General features: G+C 35.7%; 2 protein-coding genes across 2 annotated transcripts; both read left to right on the plus strand.

The window, feature by feature from the left end:
* Positions 1–11,807: 11,807 nt before the first annotated feature.
* LOC131595278 (aldehyde dehydrogenase 22A1) lies at positions 11,808–19,151 on the plus strand. The gene is made up of 14 exons (XM_058867589.1): positions 11,808–12,221; positions 12,304–12,347; positions 12,622–12,726; positions 13,399–13,526; positions 13,744–13,866; positions 14,262–14,415; positions 14,650–14,753; positions 14,841–14,919; positions 15,329–15,424; positions 15,583–15,720; positions 16,839–17,054; positions 17,311–17,502; positions 18,551–18,694; positions 18,778–19,151. Exons 1-14 carry the CDS (start codon positions 12,110–12,112, stop codon positions 18,913–18,915), a joined length of 1,773 nt encoding a protein of 590 aa, XP_058723572.1. The 5' UTR covers positions 11,808–12,109; the 3' UTR covers positions 18,916–19,151.
* Positions 19,152–21,632: 2,481 nt separating this feature from the next.
* Positions 21,633–22,396, plus strand: LOC131599739 (TPD1 protein homolog 1-like). Its single transcript, XM_058872010.1, has 3 exons — positions 21,633–21,770; positions 21,857–21,970; positions 22,068–22,396. The coding sequence occupies exons 1-3, from the start codon at positions 21,686–21,688 to the stop codon at positions 22,367–22,369; spliced, it is 501 nt and encodes a 166-aa protein (XP_058727993.1). The 5' UTR covers positions 21,633–21,685; the 3' UTR covers positions 22,370–22,396.
* The last annotated feature ends 1,970 nt before the right edge of the window (positions 22,397–24,366 follow it).

Below are 24,366 nucleotides of genomic sequence, written 5' to 3' on the forward strand. Positions count from 1 at the left end.
TTCGAAGATCCTCGCAAGTCTAATGCCATAGGTGGCTAGAAGGAGGGTTTCTTAGATCATTAGTTTTGTTTGCATTCGCAATTTCTTTCCGTTTGTTTAAACATTAGTCTTACGACATATGCTGTGTACTTTACAATAATCATTAATGCATTGCTTACGTTTGTCTTGATTTAATCCTAGTGTTCTCACTATATTTAAAACTGTGTTTTTACTCGGTTTTCTCATTTGTGATATTCGACTCTCGTTAAAAGTCGTACACCTTTAGAGGGAGAATGACGAAAACGATACCATAATTTCATACACTACGCTTTCGAACAGACCGTGTTGACGATGTACAGGCATTGTTTTAATTCCTAAATAGCGGAGATATAAGGATGTTAATCCCTTGTCAACCCCTTTGAGCCTAAAGAAGTAGGAGTTTTCCTTCATATAAAATAAAACCCTTAATACATAACCTGGGGTAGGGTAGTTGCTCAGTTAACTTAATTATTCCAAGTTGTTCCTTTGAACATAATCACCGATGGTTCCCCGTCATCATTAAGTCCGACAGTCAATATCCGCAAAGAAAAAGAAAGCAATGCAAAAGCCTGCTGAGTCAAAACCTATTAAGGAGACTTAGGCAACATTGGGGCATCCCGCTGACTGCAGTTTTTAAAACAAACAGTTCAGGCAAAAGTTAGGGAAAACAAAGTCGAAAAAGGGTTACTATGTACCTTCGACAAAAGGAAAATATTACAAAAAAAAAGGAGAATGACTGCCTTTGCAGATAAACCTTTGGTTTTTGAACCATCATAAATGTCAATATCTTAATTCCCAAAGTCTTTTGGAGTCTAAAAGCATGGTCAACTGAGCATAGGACTGGAGAACATCACGAAGATGGGGATGGGTACAAATAAACTTTGAGCCTCTATCCTTTGTTTCTTTAAACCGTGAACCAGGCCACGTTATAACCCTTAAAAGTCCTAACTGAAGCATGGTTAGTTCAAAAGCATGTTGTTACCAAAGGTGTCCCGACTCCTTAAGGTCTACTATAACTCTTGAGTTGATATCACTTTATTACAAAAAAAAACTTGGTTTTACTCAAAAATGTTTTTAAACTTTCAAGACAAACATGCATTCGCATCTTATGAATTTCATTACAAAGTACACTTGCCTATGTAGTTTCAAATGTTTAAACATCAGGGAGAAGTTGCATGGGGCATGGCTAATGGCTAAAAATCCTACTGACTGACGAAGTAGCTTTAAAAACTCGTCAAAAGAAGAAACATCCTTTACGCACGACTGGGATGGCTAATGTGTACACTTGGCATAACTTGTCATTATACCATTTACATGGGGCAAATCTAATCAAGATCCATAGAATCTCTCAAAGACGCTGAATAGCCCATGGGGCAAGCCCATTACCTGGGGGCATGTTGCAAAGGTCACTCAGTATCAGATGACGTTAATGCCACTCTCACATCCTTTCCAGGAACCTTTATAGGATATTTCTCAATCTGTCCATATAATCTTCTTTAAGACATATTCAAATAATTCTTACCCTTTCTAGGATCCTTTTTCAGGCAGTCTTTTAAAGACCCACCTTCTCATCCTTTTTATTTTCAAACCCTTTCAGACAGTCTTCTCTAAGACATATTCCTTTCCAAGAACCTTTTCTAGGTAGTCTTCTGTAAGACATCTCTTAACTTTTTCCAGTTAGTCTTTTAAGACATATTCAAACTTCTCTTACGCTTTCAAGAACTTTGTCAAACTTTGTTTAAAGTACAGAGTCTTTTCTAAGACAGTTCACCATCCTTTCTAGGATGATCTTCTTCAAGATGTTTTTCCTAAGTTTTGTTTAAAACCCCACTTTCCTTAAAACAGTCTTTATCCTCTATAGGAACATTTTTGACCCTCTGCACAAACACATCCCTTTGAGCTTTGTTTAAAGCGCAATCTTGTTCAAGACAATTTCTCATTCTTCCCAAGGACCTCTTCAGGTAGTCTTATAGAAGACATCATCTCATCCTAAGTACTCAGCAAATCATTGTTCGTCAGGATGCGACCGAAATGCATGACTCATCCTGAAAAGCATCTGCTTCACATTCAAATCAACACTTAGCATCAAGGAGACCTTGAAATTGGTCTAATCAAAGACGATCATTCCTGATAAAGACCCTTGAATGAGGAAACCACGTTCAGAGGGTTTTCCTAAAACAGGGGCATACAACCAAGGATCCTATGGACTAAGGGCATATCTTTCAAGAATTCTAACACTGGGGCAATGCATATCAGGCAAGATATGGTGAAAACTCGAGTTCTCTCTAAAGGTTCTTCATTCAGGTTAAGGGGCATGTTTCAAAATCTCTGATATTCGGGAAGTCATACTAATATCGTACAAGGAGCATTGTTGCATAATTGATCTTCCCACGCCTGTGCTATTTACATCCCGCGGTGTGGGATCGGCATACATGCATAATTCTCATTTATTTTGAGAATCTCATTACATGACACATGCATCATGACATTGCATAAAACTAACGCTGCCTTTTCAGGTCACTTCATAATCAAAAGGATGTTATCATCCAAATTACAGTGCAAATACGATCGTATCAACGATTCAATCTTAACAGATACAATTCCAATACCTCATTCCAAGTCTTTCTTCAAAGACAATCCAGAAGCAATCAAAGAATTTCTTACCTCTCCAGGTAGTCTTGTCCAAGACAATTATCCTAACCTTTCCAAGCAGTCTTGTTTAAGACATATCCTAACCTTTCTAGGTAGTTTTGTTTTAAAAGTTTCATAGCCTTTATAAGAACCTTTCTAGGTAGTTTTGTTTAAAACATGCCATATCCTTTATAGGAACCTTTATAGGTAGTTTTGTTTAAAACATATCGTTCCCTTTATAGGAATCTTTATAGATAGTTTTGTTTAAAACATATCGTTCCCTTTATAGGAATCTTTCTAGATAGTTTTGTTTAAAACATATCGTTCCCTTTATAGGAATCTTTCTAGATAGTTTTGTTTAAAACATATCGTTCCCTTTATAGGAATCTTTCTAGATAGTTTTGTTTAAAACATATCGTTCCCTTTATAGGAATCTTTCTAGATAGTTTTGTTTAAAACATATCGTTCCCTTTATAGGAATCTTTCTAGATAGTTTTGTTTAAAACATATCGTCCCCTTTATAGGAATCTTTCTAGATAGTTTTGTTTAAAACATATCATTCCCTTTATAGGAATCTTTCTAGATAGTTTTGTTTAAAACGTATCGCTCACTTTATAGGAACCTTTCTAGGTAGTTTTGTTTAAAACGTCTTATGTCCTTTATAGGAACCTTTATAGGTAGTTTTGTTTAAAACATATCGTGTCCTTTATAGGAATCTTTCTAGATAGTTTTGTTTAAAAACGTATCGTTCCCTTTATAGGAACCTCTCTAGGTAAGTCTTGTTTAAGATATCCCGTATCCTATCTAAAAGCCTTTTCAGGTGAGTCTTGTTTAAGACGTACCATAACCTGTCTAGGTAGTCCTGTTTAAGACGTTTCATATCTTTTTAGGAGCCTTTCTAGGTGAGTCTTATTTAAGACATATCATGCCTTTCTAGGTAGCCTTCTTAAAATGTTTATCCAATCTTTTCTAAGACACACTTAGTTCTTTTAAAGAGCTCCTCAGTTAGTCTTCTCCAAGACATTCTTCCCAAGCATTGTTCAAAGCCTAAGCTCCTTCGCATCAACCTTCGATATACCCTATTCAGGAACCTCTTCAGGTAGTCTTATGTAAGACATTACTTCCTCTCTCCTCAGATACAATCAAATGATCCAGGTCTAAAAAGCATATGCTTTAGACAAATGCCCCGCCAGGCAAACAGGTGGCATCTATAAGTCCATCTCCCACAGAATTCCTTCCCTACGCAAGCAAATTTCAGGGCATTTCAGTGTCCAATCATCTTCTACCTCTTCAGGTTCAAGAAGATTGAACAGGGGCAGCTGTCATACCCCAAAATTTGTCTTCCATATTTCATTCACAATGATTCAAAGTTTAAATCGAGAGGTTTGCTCCCTTAATGATTCAGGTAACCCACAGTCAGCTGGTTTGACCTAAAAAGTCAACCATGATCAAAGCACAGTCAGAAATTCTCAATTTTGGGTCAACATAAAGTGAATAAGAGTATAACCATCATTTGATCAAAGATTGATCATGATTCCATTAATAGAAACTCAGAGATGAACAAATACACAAAGGTTCAAATTAGGGTTTCTTAGGAGAAAGTCAACCCAACTTTGACTGGGCATAACTTTCACATGGAACATCAAAGATCCCCCACTCAAAGCCTATTTTGAAGGAAATTGGATTCCCTACAACTTTGTCTCTCACAAGCCAGGGCTAGAAATGATTCATTTGAGAGATACAGAGCAAAAGATTATAGGTCATTTTCAGGCATTCTTCAAAAGCAGTTTTTTGTCAAAAAGGATATGATCAAGATAAAAGCTCCAAATGAAAACTATATTCCAAAGTATCTTATAGAGGACCTCTTGAGGTTTCCAAAAAGTCTTAGAACTCCCTCATAGCTTAAAAATTGAGTGAGATATGATTGATTAAAGTTGGTTAATTTTTGGAGGCCAAGTGTGAAATAAGAAGGTTCAAATTGGAAAATTTTGCAAATGGGCCTATAGTATTTTGATGGAATCTTGGTCCACAAGTCATTAGTATCACCCAAATCATGTGCCATGAATTTTAGATATTTTCTTGATTTTATATGATTTTTTATTTCATTTAAAATGATTTAAAAATAACTTAATTACAAGAAAATCAAATATTATATGGGAAGATCCATATTGGCCTATTCCAATCTACATTTATTGTATATTATCACCAAAAATTCGTGCTAGCAAGATTGGGAAAGAATAAATCAATTTTGGCCAAAATAGCAAGCTTCCATAAAAGAATAAAATCAAATTTTCTCAAATTGGCAAGGGTGGATTCAAAGGGGCCTTGGGCTTCAATCTTTAACCTAATTCACTCTTCTATAAGTAGTGAATAGATGGCATAGGATTAGGGGACGAAGGATTCTGATCAGAGGCATATCACAAGAACAAAAAATCTCACTCAAAACCAAGATTCGGATTTGAGGAATTGGAGACTCTCAAGAGCTTTTAAGGATTACAAAAGGTTCCTCAAAGGCTTCTGAAGGGGTTGGGATCGTCACTCTGCTTCAGCACCCCCAGATTCTCCTCCGATTTGCCGAGGTATGTAGTTTCAAAAACTTGATCGATTAGCATAGTACACGCATGTTCATGATGATTTGATGGTGTGTTTGGTTTTGTATTGTTGCTGTGAACGTTTCTGGGTTAATTAATTGTGTTTTGAGGCATTAGAACGTAATCGGCCATTGGAGGCCGAGCAAGGTTTTAGGGTTTCAGTTTGGGGGTTTCTCATAGGAGTTAAATTAAGGTTAATTCATGGTATAGCCTAGTTCGCATGGTCGAGACGAGTAAGGTGATAGGGTCGCGCCAAATTTATTCAAACGCATGCTCTATTCGTTATTTTTGTGTTCTTGATTCGCTACGAAAAATTCGTAGCTACGTTGTAGCAAAGTTTGCAGAATTTTACAGGTCTGATGGGGAAGATGATGATGTGTCCCCATCCGGTTCGCTCATTCAAAATTTCGCGCGCGTTGGCTATGCGTGTTTTGGTTTTTTTTATTACTTGCTTGAGGTGTATATTAAATGCATATGCATGCGTGGTGTGGTGGTTGTGTGATGCGTACGGGAGCGGAGGGTCGCAGGTTCGAGCCCTCCCTCCAACATTATTTTTCATAAAAAAACTTGTTTCTTGATCCAGTGTGTGCTTAGCTATATGGACTACCATGCGCCTCATGAATCTAGCCATAGGATTTTCACTTAGCCAGATCATACGCCCCAGATTTGGATTCCCATAATATGTACCTTCAGTCCAGCCGTATATAATCACAACCCTAATAAAATTTAATTAATTTTAATTATTTATTTGTTTTGATTTAAATATCTTCTTAATATATAATAATTATTTTTATAAAATAAATATATAATAATTATATTAAGAATTTTAATTTGTTGTTCGTGCCGATTAAATCGATTAATCGCTATGGTCAACAATAATTTTAATTAAAATGCTATTTAATTAAAATACAAATTAAATTATATTCGATTAAATGGTTGCAACCATCTTATTGGTTGTGATGATTAATCTTTTCTTTTTTTCTAAACTTCAAATTCTTTACTCTTTTTAATCGAATCAATCGATTACGAGGGGTAACGATGCAAATTAATTATTAAAAATTATTAAAAAAATACCTTAATTCGTTATCAGTAATAATCAAATCAATTGATTAAAATTGGTAACGGTGCAACTTCAAATCTGTTAACTATGGCGATCGAATCTATTGATCGTTGCGGTTAATAGTGCAAAATTAAATCAGGGTTGTACGCCCGAACCTCAAAACGCTTTTCAAACCTTCCAAATCACAAATTTCAAACTACGGATTTTCATCCTCATTCAAAACTACGATAGGCCATTCAAAAGGCCTTCAAACCATTCAAACTCTAACTCTAAGGACGTACAACCCTTCCCCAAACTACGTAGACTCTGATCCTATATAAGGAGGTACGTAGGCACTTGGCAACAAGGCGAGTCCCCCTCTTCCAAACTCTAATCATGTTCAAATAATTAGCCTTTAACTCTATTTACTGTCTGTCATCTTTCTTTATCTTTTGCCACAAACCCTGATCATTAAAATGCAAACCATAGGAAAGGGTTGAGGGTGCCTAACACCTTCCCTCGACCTGAATATAATATCTTACCTTGATCTCTTAACTGCGCGAGGTTTCCTATTTGCCTTGGTAGAATAGGTGGCGACTCTAAACATTAATTTTTAGGGCAGGTTGCTATAAAAATCGGTCGAACGTTGTCCACAAAACCGCTAAATCTTCGTCATTCTTGATCTCAAAAGGTGTGAACTTAATGTCTCCCTCGTCGTTAAGCGATGGCGAGCGATACTCGAGCTTGACAACCTTTCGATTCTCGGGATAATGCAAAAGCGTGTTGAGCGACGTTATCAACTCCGCAAACGGCGTGTCGTGCGAGAAGCGAAATTGGAACGACATCGGGTAGCCGGTTTCAAAGTAGACGAATGCTAGGTGGGGGTAGGTTTGTGTCATTTGTGTTTTATGGTGTGAAGAGGATGAAGAAGAGTGTGTTGTATTTATAGACTTATTGGAGCAATGATGGCCCAACAAACCTTATCCTGCCTCAGTGGACTTTTCGGAAATGAACTTCCGAAAATTGGAGGCAGACTAGCATATTTCGGAAGTTCATTTCCGAATTATGCAGAAAACAGAACTAAATTTTGCATTTTGTTGATTGCTTAGTGTTTTGTGTAAAAAATACAAAAGGAATTCAAAATACACATAAATTAGCCAATGATGACATGAAACATACTTATATTATATATGTATTGAATCAGTCCGATTTTACATGATAATCAACAATACATACAAAAATGGTCATTACAAACAAAAAACGATCCGGAACAAACTAAAATTCACCGAACCAATCGGTGGATCCTAAGTCCAAAATAGGTACGTTCTTCGACCGCTCTCTATTTTGCTCGCGCTCTTGGCGCATCATTTCTTCAAACTCCGCCATTCTTGAAACGAAAGGATCCGGCCAAGTCTCCGCCTCATTGGAACGATGCGCCGTCCATTGACAAGAAGTAGCCGGTATAGGACACCCCGGTTTCAAAAACACTTGGACGAAGTGCCGCAATCGTAGATACCCGATGCATATGATTCGGCTCGACGCGTCCAACGACGGTCGACTATGAAGTGGAAAGAAAGTCTCACTTAGTCCAAACCTCGTCAAATCGACACACACCATATCATATACACTTGCTATTAGATGACCCATATCGCGGAATGACATCCACTTCGAAACCGGAGCGATACCGGTAAGTGATGGAACAAGTGAATCATGAATTTTCGCAAACTTTTCTTGATTTTCATATAGTCGGCCGTAGATGTCCCGATACGAAGTCAACTCCGCAATAAGTTCCCGTCGGATTAAAGTGTGATTATTTTCCCCTTTACCGAGCAAACCCGCAACGGCCCGATATCCACAATTGTCGTCGCCTCCAACATCAACGATGTTATCGATATATTTGTGCATAAAAAGTGGCATTTCATCAATATAGACAATGGGTGATTTTTTGATCGGTGGTGTGCGAGGTGGCTTCGAAATACGGGCTCCTTTGTTACCACTACACTTGGACTTCGGCGTCGGTGAATCCGGGAACGATGCATCAACATGTTCAAAGTAGGAAGGAGATCGTTTTGTTGACGTGTCATCTTGTGTAATTTTGGACTTTTTCGGTGCACCTTTCGTTTTAACCGGCTGAGATGGCGGTTTCAAGTCGGTGGTCTCCGAAAATGCAATTTTTCGTAATTGTTCTTTAATGTGCATTTTCGTTGTGTCATCCGCATTAGCAAACTTCTCCATTATCACTTCCAACTCGTCGAAGATGGTGATTTTGGAGTCATTTTCTTTCGGCAGGTCAAAATCATCAAAACGAAGCTTCTTCCAATGGTCGGCTACCTCATCCATGCGTATTGGTGAATTCAACTTCTTCTTTTTTGCAAGTATACAAGCACATGGAAGGCCGTATGTATTTCTAATGGTACACCCACATAAATAACTATCCGGCCCTGTGGTCTCCGACCGCTTCGCTTCATGAAACAAAAAACTCAAACCCGATCGGGATATGTTGTAAATCAATTGGGAGAATAAAATTTGGCCCTTATACCGGTGTTCCATAACCGTCTTGCTCCGACCGAACGATGTTTGAATTTCATTGTGTTGATTTTCAAGCATTTGGTTCACGGTGTCCCATCCCCGACACAAATCTCCCTTGCTATCACCCAACCACCTCTTGAAGACCGCATGTGCGGATTCAACTCGGTTAGTCATGGTGCAGCCAAGATGTCTAACTCGATTTGTCCAAGCGCACACGACTTTTTCTCTAACTTTGTCAAGAATGGTGGATTCGACGTAATGACAAAAAGTCTTAATGGAACCACACAAAGACCTAAAGTGTACCAATTTCTCGGTATACACCTCTTCGGAGTATGCATCCAAAATTTCCCTCCATGCCGCCATTATCCTATCAACCACAACACCGGCTTTGATTACTTTACCATTTTCATCCGGCCTATCTTTTGTCCCAACCGCGGGTTTCAACTTACTTCTCACGTTGCAAGTTATGTGATACCGGCAAAGTAACGCGGTCGATGTCGGGAAGACGGTATCAACCGCATTCATCAAAGCATTGTCCCGGTCGATGACAATGATGTTTGGCATACACTTTTGATCAACTAACAAAGACTTGCATATGCCTAAAGCACATGTAAAGTTTTCTTCTTTTTCACACTCCAAAAAAGCAAACCCGACCGAATAAGTCTTGTCCGTCGAGGTCACACCCACTATCTCTAGAAGAGGAAGCCTATATTTGTTTGTCTTGTACGTCGAATCCATGATAAGAACGGTTGGAAATGTGTTGAATAATTTGATACTTTCGGGATGAGTCCAAAAAATATCACGCACCGTAACTTTGTCCTCGGACGTTTGGAAGCTTGACACATATTTGTTATCACCCAATAGTTTCAAAAGTTGTTGCATTTCCGACCGAGGGCCCATTTTCAAAACTTTGAGATTGTGCCGTTCATTGTAAACTTGCTTGATATTTGAAACGCTATCCGGTTTTTTACGCTTCAAATCGACAAGTATGTTGCGAGGCGCCACTTTGACTATCGTTAAATCCGATATTACATTCTTCTCTTCGTGGGACAAACGACACGCCATTGGATGTCCGTGTAACTTGGCCTCCAATGGATGATTATGAATTCCACAAATTACGGTTAAACGCCACAAATCATCGACCCTCCGAGTCGCGCGCAACTTAAACGGACACCCACACTTTCTCGATCCCGTGTCTTCGTGTTTTAGAACCCGGTTTGATTGTGCATAACTCCTACCCCGTTCGCAATTTAAAACAACAAAAGCTTTCCGCCTACTATTTCCATTGCCGGACCTTAAAATAACAATACCAAATCCAAGTTTACTAGCTTTGTTCCGAACCCAATCAATCAATTGTTCGTGACTACCGAAGCTCCGATCATTTGTAAATTGTTGCCGAACATCGACCGCATTGATCATAGGATTAACGTCGATAACCGGATCGTTATTAACGTTGACAACTGCCAGAACTACTGCGTCATTGTCTTGCACATTGTTGTCCGGATGCACCATACCTAAAATATGCAAAAATTATCAAAATTGGCCAAAACTGTTTTTTTAATTGTCAGGACATATTTCGGAAGTTCATTTCCGAAATTTGTTAGGTAATATATTTCGGAAATGAACTTCCGAACCATAGCAGGTTTCAGCATAAATTTGTTGAATCAATATAGTGAAATAGGGGATGAAATGAGAGATGTTTACCTGAAATTGTAGCTTTCTATGCTCCCTTTAACGTGATCAACGGTTTGAAACTTGATTTTAGGACGAAAAATGGATGGAGATTGATTGGGTTTTGGAGAGGGTTTGGAGAAGTTTTGGAGAAAAATGATGAAATAGTGAAGGAGGGAAAATTGTATATGCATCAATATTTTCAGAAATGAACTTCCGAAATATTCACGGTTTTGAATTTTTTTTTACTTCGGAAATGCATCTCCGAAAACACCACTTTTTTGGTGTTTTCGGAGATGCATTTCCGAAGTCAAAATAAATTCAAAAAAAAAACTTCGGAGATGCATCTCCGAAGCAGGGGTAGTTTTAGAATTTCGCTGGAAGTGATCCCCATAGGGAGGTGGGTAAAGAAATTTTCTTCATTAAACTAATGAGATTTCAAATAGGCTCTTTTTCTTAATCATGGTTCATTCTAAAATAACATAATCATTCATGGATGGTCCATACTAAAATAACAATCTTGTTAAATCTTAATGACCAATAACATAAATTGAGATCTTACGATAATCTTTATTAAAATGATCAAAATATCCTTCAACAAAAATATTTATTTTATAAGTATTTTTAAATTAAAAATGTGACTTGGTTAGTACACGTTTCTTTTACATATTTCTTTTTCTCTTATTTTATTACTCCCTCCGTCCCACGATGAGTGATCCATTTAGAATAAAATGGTGTCCCAAAATGAATGACCCATTTCAATTACCAATACACTTTTTCCAATTCTACCCTCTAATTAATAAAAAGTTCACAATTTCCAATACATGATAAGGGTACTATAGTAAAAACAATATTCTCTCTCTTACTTTTTTACATTTTCTTTAATTTTAATATGTGTAAAATGGTGTGCTGGGTCACTCATTCTGGGAGGGAGGGAGTATATTTATAGATTGTAATAATTTTACTTTATTTCTCACCCTTATATATGTTTTACTCCCTCCGTTCCTTTTTAAGTGTCGTTTTAGAAGAATTTTTTTGTTTCTATTTAAGTGTCGTTTTATAATTTTATTTTATAATTTGTCATTTATATCCTTATTTTTTCAATAACTCCACCTTAAATTTTTCAATTACTTATTGGAAAAAGAGAGTGTATGATTGAATTTATTAAGAAAGAGAAAAATAAATAAGGGTATAATAGGAAAAGTAACTCTAATAATCCACTATTTTGGTGAAAGAGCTTTTTGCTAAAACGACACTTAAAAAGGAACGGAGGGAGTAATTTTCTTTCTAGAACAGATAAAGTCATAATTTATTCCTTTCTCTCTTTAATGGAAACGGAAATTGTAAATTGAGAAAAGAAACATGTTAACTCCTCAACTAAAGTAAAGAAGTTGAATATCAAAACCCATAGAATCGAATTTTGTTTCCTTCTCCATTTGTCCATAGTATCAAACTATTAATCTATTATGTATATTCATCACCTCATTGCCTCATTTGATTCCTTCACTCTCTTTCGAGCATTTTCCTACAACAGAAATAGAACTCTCTAGAAGCTTCTTCCAAACCCTAACGAATCGGTTTTCTTCTTCAACGAAAGACTCTCGCTCTGAATCTGCTTCGGAGTTTTGCAATGGCGTTTTGGTGGTCCTTGCTCGTTCTAGCTTTCGCTTTCGCTGTCTGCAAATTCCTTCTCATGCTCATTCCTCCCAAGGTTCCTTCCATCGACGTTGACGCTTCCGATGGTAGTTTTTTACTCTCACTCACTCTATCGCATTGAAATTTGTTGTGATGGTGAAATCGTAATGTGGATTTTGATAATTGCAGTGTTGGAAGAGGGTAACCAATCGCAGGAGAATAGCTTCATTTACGTGAGTATTGTGCTGTTAATTCTTTTTTCATATACACTTAGAGTTGAGATCCAGATGTGCTTGATTGTACTCTGCTTCCGCGAGATCGGAATGGTTTAATCTTCTATTCGAAACTTGAAATTAGTGTTCACTTTAACTGGAAATGAATGTGTTGCTTAATGATTTCTTTTAGGAATTAACTATCTTATTCAGGTCTATTCGAAACTTGAAATTAGAGTTCACTTTTATTGGAAATTAGAGTTCAGTCTAGATGATGAAATTGCTTCTTATTCAGGTGCCTCCAAGAGGAACGGCGCAGCAATCAGGCAAGAAAGTTCAGTGCTATGAGCCTGCTACCATGAAATATTTGGGATATGTTCCTGCTTTGACACCAGATGAGGTTTGTGATTCTATGCTTATTGCTTCTCAAAAGACTTATGATTGTGATTACTGATTCATAATTTAAGACAGAGTAACCAAGCTGCCAATAAAAAAATTGGAATATGAAGCATTGTTTACCTAAGCTAGAAAGCAACTATTGGTTTTAGATGCATGGTGTTTATTTGAATGGAGTATATTTTTTATAAAAAAATTTAATGACTATTCATTGATAGTGCAAATTTATTTTACAGCCTTTCAGTTATATTTCACCATGACACCACTTTGTTATTTTACTTTTTTTAAATATCTCAATAAGTATCTACATAGTGAGATATGATAGGGTGATTGTGTAATGTTTGTTGATACCCTCTATGCATAGTCTTAAACTCTTTATTTATTTATTTTATGTTTATGCAAATCTAGATATAATAAGTATTATTTTTAGAAATAAGAAATTTTGAAATTTCCACTACAAAAGAAAAATATCAAAGGGAATAAAATTAGTCGGGCTTAGTAATTGGTGGTTTTGTTTGGTTCAGTACTATCTATTACGCCCAAGAAGCCATAAATAGGAATAATAATGATAAGAACAAGTTTTTACAAGAGTGTTCATAATTACCAGTTTGACTAGATTCATTCATAAGTAAAAGTGCTCTCAGAAACGACTAGTACTAACTTGAGACATGGATAGGTCAAGGAGCAAATTGAAAAAGTACGGAAGGCACAAAAAATGTGGGCAAAGACCAGCTTCAAGCAAAGGCGCCAGTTTTTGCGTATACTATTGAAGTATATAATTAAACATCAAGCACTAATTTGCGAGTAAGAGCACTTCAAATCCACGGTCATAGTTTTTGATGATTTCAGTGTTTTTTTTAAGAGAAAACTTATGCAATGCTGCACTTGTGAGCTGTGACACCCTGGAATACATGCAATTTCAGCATCATTTTGTTTGTTAGTCTGAAAAATAGATATGAACTGGGGTTATTGCATAAGAATATCGATATGAAATGTATTCTAAGTTATGTCCTTTTATCAGGATATCGTCACGTGATACTGGGAAAACAATGGTAGATGCCTCTCTAGGAGAAATAATGACAACATGTGAGAAGATCAATTGGCTACTGTCAGAGGGTGAACAATGTCTGAAACCTGAGTATAGGTACCTATCTCAGTCTTTTTATATTTAATAATGTATAATATATTTTCTCATCTTACGTAGAGTTTAGACTGAAAACACTAGTAGTTCTCTACTTATATTTATTTATTCAAAAGAAAATGATACTTATGTTTCTTATGGTCATTGACAAGCAGATGCACATGCACCATATCCCCCTTGCAGTCCCAGTAATAGAATATTTTCTCTGCTTAAACTGACATGTTAGATTGTCTCTCATTTTATTTTCTCTGTTTGTTACTGTATGTCCTTTGATTTGATTCTATGCTTTTTTTTAATAGGTAAAAGATGTTTCTTTGTTAATACTGGAAATCTCCTAATCCATGTGCATTTTCATGACCAATTTTTTGTTTTGCAATAAATAAATAAATAAATTGCAGATCCTCTGGAAGAGCAATGCTTCATAAAAGATCCAGAGTAGAATTTCACCCCCTTGGAGTTATTGGAGCCATTGTGTCGTGGAATTATCCCTTCCATAATATTTTTAACCCTATGCTAGCAGCAGTTTTTTCTGGAAATGGCATTGTGATTAAGGTATAAAATGGCATAATATGTACCAAGTAGTACACCTTCTCTAAAATTGTTCATCATATGGATGTATTATGTTTTTTTAACAATAGACCTTGCTAACTGTTATGCTTTCATTGGGATAATATAGTATTTTATGTTACTTTAACAATTGAATTTCTGCAACATTCAATGGAAACACCTACTTTTTTATGTTCATATTTTTCAGTTTGACCAAAATCCTTGTGATTCTGATTGTAGATATCAGAACATGCAAGTTGGTCTGGATGCTTTTACTTCCGGATCATCCAATCAGCCCTTGCTGCAATAGGAGCTCCAGAGGACCTTGTTGAGGTGATAACAGGGTAGAGCCTTCTATTTACCCTTTCTTTTTCCCTTTAATTTCAAAGTCATATCTGCATCTATTACCTCAATTGTACCTTTCTTACCAGGTTTGCTGAAACAGGAGAAGCACTGGTGTCTTCTGTTGATAAAGTCATTTTTGTTGGATCACCCGGGGTTGGTAAGATGGTATGATTCCTTTGCCCAATCAAATTAGTCCAACCTGTCTTCTCATCTGTGAATTGTATCACATAACATAACAGTTATGTTTATGATTCTGAAGATATAGTTTCTGATATGTTATGCATTCAGTAAAGAATTTCCCTAGAACATTTGGTCAATGTTTAGAGTGGTATTAGGATCAGCTGAAGCTCCTTTCTGTACTCACAAAGGAAAAGAGTAATCTCAAAAGTTGTAGTATACCTCTGGACCTCTGGGGTCTAAACAGTGACGCCGCTTAAACAAAATCAATATATGAGATGGTTTGGGGTTATTGTCTACCTTGTATACGCTTCTGTTATTTCCAAGATGGCATCTACTATTCCATGCAATGAGTAGTCTTTGCACTATGATGATATTTCTTGCTCTTTTTATGCAGATAATGGAAAATGCTGCCGAGACACTTATACCCGTTACACTAGAGCTTGGTGGAAAAGATGCATTTATTGTTTGTGAAGATGTAGATGTGGACCATGTATGAATGAATACCTTCCACATTTTATAATTTCCAAAGGCTTGGATATAATTGTTGACCATATGTAGTTGCAGATGTTGACCTTACAAGATAATGATATAATCATTGTTTAATGCCATAGTTTTAAGTTTTAACAGTCATTGATCTTCTGAATGTAGGTTGCTCAAATTGCTGTCAGGGCTTTTCTTCAGTCAAGTGGGCAGAACTGTGCTGGAGCTGAACGATTTTATGTCCATAGGAATATTTATCCATCTTTTGTCAGCAAAATTACCAAAATCATAAAATCTGTTACAGCGGTAAGTGTTTTTTATTTCAAAAATATTACACGTGTTTTTCTATGACACATGTCTTGTTCAATATCTGTCTAAAGTCAATATTGAATTCTTGTCACATTTGCTCGCACCTTACATAATTTCTATTTCAGAAGTCCATCAGCTTATCTTTACATTTCTGCATTCCTCTTTTTCTATTTTCCATAGAGGGAAGAGAAAGAAATAAAAACTCTGAATTATGATTATGATTTTATACAATAAAGTAAAAACACTAAACCTTATTTATATTTATACTGAACCTCTAATCCTAATTGAATAAAGATATCATGCAATATAATACAGAAACCCGCCCTAGACCATGTTTGAATTTTTAAGGCTAAGTACTAACCCTAAAATACAATGATAGAGTGGAATTAGTGAATGTTTCATTGTTTGGATTGTTAAATAATGGAATTGAGCGTGATAGAATGAATACCACCACTTCCAATCCTCCTCCACCCTCTAATTTGTGTTGAGTGGAATGTAACCTATGAAGCATGGACACCTCTAGAAGTAGGAGTAGATGTGTCACTGTGTCTAACACTTGTATGACACCCGTACGACGTATGTCGGAAAACTCAGACAAATGTCCCAAAAAATAGTTTTTTTTCTTCTTTGTTTTGTCACTCTAAGAATTGGTATCTGAAGAGCATGTGTTGAAGCAATGTTGATTAATGAAGGATTAAAGATATTAATTTTGACTAGAATATTTTTATCTTTTTTAATAGTAGATAGATAAATAAATGTCAAACAAATTGTGTCGTGTCGTGTCATGGTGTCTTGGCCAGTGACTGTGCTTAATAGATTGTAACTAGTCTTTTTTTCCTTTACATCATTTATCATTTATGCACTCAAATTGTGAAGTGTTAGCTTTATTTGGTTCTCTTCCACTTGATCTCATTCCATTATGCTTCAAGCCCTTAATCAGATGTACAAACATCACCAACATATTGTTAATTACTTTAAAATGCAACCCAAATATTATGAAATATTTTTGATATATTCTTGTAGAATCAAGTAAGTTCTGGCTTATATCTAAACTGTTCTTGACCCGCACACACATGCATTTCTATAAACTGTTTTGGGTTAATATTTTCGTGTAGGGTCCACCACTTGCTGGGAAGTATGATATGGGAGCTTTATGCATGCATGAGCATTCTGAAAAGCTTGAAGGTCTTGTAAATGACGCTTTAGACAAAGGAGCTGAAATTGTTGCTCGTGGAAGTTTTGGACATATAGGTGAAGATGCTGTTGATCAGTATTTCCCCCCTACTGTAATTGTAAATGTGAATCACTCCATGAGATTGATGCAAGAAGAGGTAGGAAAGCTTGCTATTTCTCTATTTTCACATTACCGTTTATTTTTTTAATTTTTTAAAAATATTTTTGGTTTTAGTCCATGTCTATGTAACCAACTACAAGATCTGGCTCATATCTTTACTACTAGTATTGGAGATTTTGAAATTTGAATTATTGATTCCCATGTAGTGCAACCAACTATTATTCAAGAATATCTTGCTATCTTGTATGCTCCCGCAACTGCTTACTAGATTCATCTGTGCATCTGATGTATAGGCATTTGGACCTATCATGCCAATAATGAAGTTTAGCTCTGATGAAGAAGTTATCAAGCTTGCTAATGACTCAAAATATGGGCTCGGCTGTGCTGTTTTCTCAGGCAGTCAAAGTCACGCCAGAGAGATAGCTTCTCATATACATTGTGGGGTAGCTGCAGTTAATGATTTTGCATCAAATTACATGTGTCAGGTAACATTTGATTTTCAATTGTTCCAGACATGCTCATCTCCGTCTCGTAATTGAAGTCTTACCTTTTTATTTAAGAATGTGCAGCGCAAGTGAGGTGGGTTCATGACCCACAGGTAGGGGTGGCAAAACGGGCCGTGGCCCGCGCACCCGCCAAAAATGTTGGGTTGGGATTTTAGGCCCACCGCCCGCCATAGCCCGCCCCGCCAATGCCCGCCGCCCGCCAAAGCCCGCCCCTTCTCCAAAATTCTCTCTTTTTTAGTAAATTTTTATAATTCCAATTCTTGATGGTTTATTTTATATATTTATTTGTAAATATATGTAATATTTTTTAAGTAAAATTTGTTAAAAAGTTGCTTTTATAAAAAATTGTTTTAAAAAATAAGTGAAAAATTTAATTAAAAGGTAAAAAAGATTTATTAATCTATTAAAAAAATGAAAAAAAATATAAATAAAAATAGTCGGGCAAGCCCGCCGCCCGCCAACCCGCCCATCTTGGCGGGGCGGACATGATTTTTATGCCCATTTCACTTGGCGGGCATGCCCGCCCCGCTAGTTTTTTAGTGGGCTTAAGGCGGGGCGGGCGGCCCGTTTTGCCACCCCTACCCACAGGTCATTGAATCGGAATAAGGCTCTGATACCATGTTGAATTTTTATTATGTATAAAAGAGGAGAGAAAAGTATTATTGATAATAGCTATTTACATGATACAAAAGACTCAATAGTAATCTCTATTTATAGGATACATAGACTCGATGCTAAATCAAGTTCAGATCATGATAATAAAAACCGATGTCAAATTTGATACTAAGAGATACTCGAAATTAATATAAAGGATATTATAATATATTTATAATATTCTAACAATATCCTACAGTCTAGAGATCACTTTCATAGAGAGTTACCATGTCAGGTCAAGTCATTGTTGGGTAAAGACACAAATTGTTTTAAATTAGGCTCTCCACTGGCTTATTATAATTTGGCAGTTCTTTCAGCTAAACTGTACCTCTTTTAATTTCCACTGAAATAAGTTGTGTTCTTTTTTTCCCAGTCACTGCCATTTGGGGGAGTGAAACACAGTGGATTTGGACGATTTGGTGGTGTTGAAGGCCTGAGAGCGTGCTGCCTTGTAAAATCAGTTGTTGAAGATAGATGGTGGCCATTCATTAAGACAAAAATACCTAAGCCTATTCAGGTCAGTCTGGAAAACCTTTCATGATATCTTAAGATTTCACTGTTAGTAGATAGATACTAAGATGCACTTTTCATCTGTCATAGTATCCTGTGGCAGAAAATGGATTTGAATTTCAGGAGTCACTTGTTGAAGCACTATATGGGCTTAGCATATGGGATCGTTTGCAAGCGTTGGTAACAGTTTTGAAAATGCTTACTGAGCAGAATAAGAAGGAGAAATGATCAATCATGTTAGGGCGGTTAATGGGCCAAATGATTTAGTCACCTTCGAATAATTAGGGGCTCTTGGTTTGTGTACAACTACTATTCGTGCTAGCTATTCTCTATGCCCTCCTGTCATTTTTGTTGTGCTTATTCGATGTTGATCTTGGCTGGTTATCTGATGAACACCAATACCTCACGATATTGAAATCATGGAATCAAGAAAACTTTAAATATCAAATACTACTTTCTTGATCTTTTTCTCTCTCTCTCTCTCTAAATGTTGAATGCCCCATGATTGACTAGTCACATTTTATCTTAGTACACCCCATGATTGACTAGTCACATTTTATCTTAGTACACACACCCCATGATTGACTAGTCACATTTTCACGTGATCACAAGTGTTTGTCTGGTGATTTACACGGTTATGTATAATCTTAGTAAATCCAGCTCACAGAATGATATGTTTCTTTATAGTCATAGCTATGAATATGTGTTCTATGATTTTAAAACTAAAAGATGAATGCCTTAAAGTGGGCACCCAATTTATCTTTGAAATAAATGATGGGATCTTTCATCTTACCATCGAGTTTGCATATCTTGAATATATCTATTCACTTTAATATTTTTGAAAAATGTTTAAACAAAAATGAACTATTAACTGGGATTAAAAATGTATTGCAAGTTTATGCAATTACTATGCCGAACAAGTTTTAAAAGTCTACTACGAGTGTTGGGTAGAGTTATGTAGCTAAACCTATTTGAGTACTACTGGCTCCCACTACAATCTAACACTCATAACAAGGGAAATTTTTTAGATATCACACTTACAGGGTGCCTTAGGCTCTTATTGGATAATCTGCGGTATACCAACAATATAGATGACATGTTTGTTAACTTTGGTATTTTAGTAAAATTATTATAATATAATTAATGATATTTTTTCCTTAAAAAAGCATGTTAGATAAATAATTGAGATGGAGAGAACATCAACGCTGCAAATCATATAGATAAAGTGACAATTAAAAATTATGATGCATAAAAAATGAAATCAAATGTAAACTAGGAAACTAAAATTTTAAGTAAATAATCGTAAAATTGTTGGGCACAATACATTACATTAATTTTCTGATCATAATATAAGAGGATGCCTAGGTAAGTAGTGAAATATTCCAATTGCTGCTGCAATTAATTCTCTTCACATGGTCATACATGCATCAACAGGTGAGCTGGCTTGCCCTCAAAACCTTAGGTTGCTATAATTTGCAAATCGCAATAAATTAACATTCAAGGTGATTCTTATATCTAGCTTCCCGAACTTGAAAGCAGTAGCTCAATACAAATGGTATACATGAATCCACCACATGTGCTTCTGAAAAAGCATCAGAAACAAAGTTCATACACGTTCATACATATTATTTTACGTAGTAGCAAAACGCGGTTTTGTCTTTTGGCATCCTAACAGCGACTTCTAACTGTTTTGTATGAATGGATTCTAAATAAAGCTTTGATTTCAGAGGCTTCTTTCAATTCTCACTTTGTTATCAAGTGCTAGATTATAGCCACTCTTTCTTCTACAATCAAAGAGTTTGACTTTATAATCTTTGAAATCAAATCTGATCTGATTAGTAATAAAATCATCATAAGGGTTTGAATCTTCTTTTCAAGTGTATATCTTCACGTGCAAGTGAGAGACAATTATAACAATTTATTTTTTAAAGAATATTGATACATATGTGGTTACAAAAAGAAAACATTTTCATGAAAATATGAAAAGATGAAAAGTGACATATGACATGAATAATGAATTAATGCATGCAACCGTGTCTGCATGTGCATGCATGCCATTCATCATAAATGATACATTTTGTCAAAGCTGGATATGTCTAATTTGTAAAAGTGAAGAATAAAAATGGAAATTTATCATTCAAATGGAAGAATAAAAGAAGCTATAACTGATTTCCTCAAGTTTCATTTTCCTTTTCTCATAGGGCCCTGCCATTGCTACACTCTAACTTTCTTCTTCCAGCTTAGCATTCATTCATAGTGCTTTGTTTTTTCTTTAGATGCTGTATTCATTTCAAGGTGAAAAAGGAAGGGACCCAAAAGCTTACCACTATTAGTAAGATGAAATATTGTAATTTGAGCAAACCTTACACTTTTTAGATTAGTAAAAAATTGATTTTTGAGAAAAAAAATTGATTTTGAAATATCTAGATTTTTTTTAATAGAATTGAATATGTACTTAATACAATGCTGACATATAATACCTTTTTGGTATAAATCAAATATCATCTACGCGTAATTGCATAAACTAATCTCTCGAATCAGAGAGAACTACAATATACAGCAAAACTCTCTCTCTCAAAAGACTAATCTCTCCAATCAGAGAGGACTACAATAAACAACAATACTCTCCCTCAAAAAATTTAACACTCATATATATGTATAATATTTGAGAACAAAACTTTTTATCTAGTACTAGAACTTTTATATATATGAATATTATTATATACTTATTGAATGTTTCTATCTTATTATTATTATTTGTCGCCATACGTTGGTATATTAATTACATTACCCCAAAGAATAAAAGGGTCTTCATAATGCACTTAAAATGTGCAATCTAATCATACCATTCTCGTATAAACATCACTCTAGGGGTCACCAACCCTACAAATACTTCTCTCCTCCCTTCTATCTATCTTCAAAATTCTTTCCAAACTCACTCTTGAGTTTCATTTCATTGAATTAAAAAAATAAACATATAGCCATAGCTACATTAAACATGACAATCACAATGTCTTTTCATCTGTTCTTCCTTTGTTTCACAATGCCCTTCCTTGTATTTTGTGATGTTGAAATGCATTCAGGTAAACAGAAACATAACCTCTTGCTTTATTTTTTATATAGTTTAATCCTTTTTTATTTTAACCAGAAATTTACATAATGTTTGCAGGTTCTTCTTCAACACAAATTCTTCGTTCTTTCCATGAAGACAAAAATGTTTCCTTAACAGTGTCAAAAAAACCCGAACATGCTCATTCCGTCTCTACAAAATTTTGGTTTCATGGTACACACAACATATGCAATTCTTTAGCTTTTTTTTTCTTTTCAAAAATAAGCGAATCATTCTTCGTAAAAGAAATATCTTATTATTATTTGATCAGGTTCTTGCACAAAAAGAGACATAAGCATTTCACAAAGCAAAGGTTCAAGTTCTGGAATTCCACAATACATAGTGCAAATTGTGAACACTTGTGTTTCTGGATGTGCACCTCATGAAATCCATCTCCACTGTGGCTGGTTTGCTTCTGCAAGAATAATCAACCCTAGATTGTTCAAAAGACTCTCTTATGATGATTGTTTGGTGAATGGTGGAAAACCTTTGAGTTCTAGCCAGATTATTAGATTCACTTATTCTAATTCCTTTATGTACCCTCTTTCATTCAAGTCTGCATTATTTTGCTGAATTCAAGAGAAATCATATATTATACAACTATTGATTTAGCTTTATTTAATTGTCTTTTTTATATATGTAAAGTAAATGTATTACGGTTCGGACAGTTGGTAGATATGCAGAAACATGATACGCTATGAACCTAAGGCAACTAGACAAATAATAAAAAGTAAATGTACTATGATTATAGGCAGTAGTTTAGTTATGAGAGTGAGCAGAAAGTTAGACTCAAACATAGAGGAGAAAATTGACAAGACCATGCAATTAATTAATCACACATTAAAATTTGGTCTTTGATTTCATCACTGGTTTTCTTTGGGTAAGGTAGTTGTGTGTCAGCGTTTAGCAATAACACTTCATTGCTCTTTTCAAAAAAATATTTAACATGAAAATGTTGATATTTTTTACCTTCTGTTGGGTTTTGCATTGAAATATGGAATAGTTAAGATGTTAAAGTTTGTGCTTTTTTTCCTTTGAATTATATTGATAAGTTTATAAGGTAAACTATATAGTAATAGTACATTTTAAATGCAACTCTAGGTCTTATATATCTAGGCATTGTAGGGTCAGCAATTACTCAACAAATTTAGCAATTACTAAATCTGTGGAGGTGAAAAGAAAAAATATTTGATACCCACTTTTCTGTGTTACTTTGGAATTTATGAGGCATTAAGAGTTGACAATGACATTACCAATGGGAGAAGTAGGGGACTAAAGAAAATACAAAATAGTGAAAGAGATGCATTGCTTCCCCTATTCAAGTATCTGTCTCCTACACATAGTATCCGGTCCCCCTTTTACTATGAAGTTTTGCAAAATATGTTTGGATTCATGAAAAGTTTTTCAAAAAATTGAAAAGAGATTTTTTTGAAAATTTATTTATTAAAATGACTTTTTTTTTGTCCCGCCAAACGAACTAATAAGACAGATCTAATGCGAAAGATTCAATTTAAAATTCCACTTGCTCAAACCGAGGAACAAACAGGTGTACCCTCACTTAGGAGCCATTCATAGAAGTCAGACACCACTCTCATCTTAACTAATGAAATTCATCTAACGGCTTCTCGCACAAGGCACCACATTCACTAGGAGCGGTTCTAACAATCATTCATACATAAGTATGGTTTCGCGTCATGCCAAAGTACGACTCATTACGCACTCACATGTTCCTCCTCTGTGACTTCATTAACTTTGGCGTCGGAGTGTTAACCTTGTATGTACACCCTCTCTTCAATCATCAGTGACTTCTACCACCGCACCAAAGACCTTGTACGACAAAATTTATAACCTTACCACCAATTTCATGTTCCACGTCGAAATAGTGATGATGTATGCGGGAATCGTCTCTTGATTCTCACGAAACTTCTTGTTAGATTTCCTCTATCGCGCCACCTCAATCGTTCTTGTTAACTGATATGATCATCTTTAAGTTTTATAACCGTCAACAATGGTAGTTTCCAAAGCGACTCGATCGCTGCTCATCGCAATTCCACCCATACGACCAACATTGTCACACCAGTCCTCGCTCCCACATATGAAGAGTCGCTCCCCCTGAAACATGCGGTATGGTCCGAGTGACTTCTTTGATTGCTATTTCTTGCTAGATCTTGACCAAAGTTCTAATATGACTCGCACTATATGGTTTAATCATGTTTGCATTTGACTGCTTTTCTCTTCAGGTGTCATTCTAAAAGGTTCATACTCATGGGTAATGTGCCCAACCTTTCCCTCCTTAGCTTAGTAGTTCCTTCATGGGTAATTTGGAGGACGTACCATATGTCTTTTGCAGTCTCGTAGTGAGAAACTCACAAAAACTCATCAAGACCAAGCGCGATAGTGATAATGGTTTTTCTCCTTCAAACTATGCTACATATTTTACCTATCATGTTTGGTCCAGTTAATTTGAGGTTTGTTAACTACAACATCATAAACTTTGTGTGTATAAACAAATGGACCTTCTTTCAAAGGCTTCCAAATACCAGAGTGCATCCCTTTAATGAAGAATTTCA

The sequence above is a fragment of the Vicia villosa genome, linkage group LG4 (assembly GCF_029867415.1).
Source record: "Vicia villosa cultivar HV-30 ecotype Madison, WI linkage group LG4, Vvil1.0, whole genome shotgun sequence".
In the NCBI taxonomy this organism is placed as follows: Eukaryota; Viridiplantae; Streptophyta; class Magnoliopsida; order Fabales; family Fabaceae; genus Vicia; species Vicia villosa.

What these genes read in the sequence shown, in the direction of transcription:
- LOC131595278 (XM_058867589.1), top strand. Translation starts at nt 12,110, where the DNA reads ATGGCGTTTTGGTGGTCCTTGCTCGTTCTAGCTTTCGCTTTCGCTGTC. An exon ending in TGTCTGAAACCTGAGTATAG is followed by an intron (nt 13,867 to 14,261) that starts GTACCTATCTCA and finishes AATAAATTGCAG; the next exon opens with ATCCTCTGGAAGAGCAATGC. An exon ending in AAATACCTAAGCCTATTCAG is followed by an intron (nt 18,695 to 18,777) that starts GTCAGTCTGGAA and finishes CATCTGTCATAG; the next exon opens with TATCCTGTGGCAGAAAATGG.
- LOC131599739 (XM_058872010.1), top strand. Translation starts at nt 21,686, where the DNA reads ATGACAATCACAATGTCTTTTCATCTGTTCTTCCTTTGTTTCACAATG. An exon ending in TGATGTTGAAATGCATTCAG is followed by an intron (nt 21,771 to 21,856) that starts GTAAACAGAAAC and finishes TAATGTTTGCAG; the next exon opens with GTTCTTCTTCAACACAAATT. An exon ending in TACAAAATTTTGGTTTCATG is followed by an intron (nt 21,971 to 22,067) that starts GTACACACAACA and finishes TTATTTGATCAG; the next exon opens with GTTCTTGCACAAAAAGAGAC.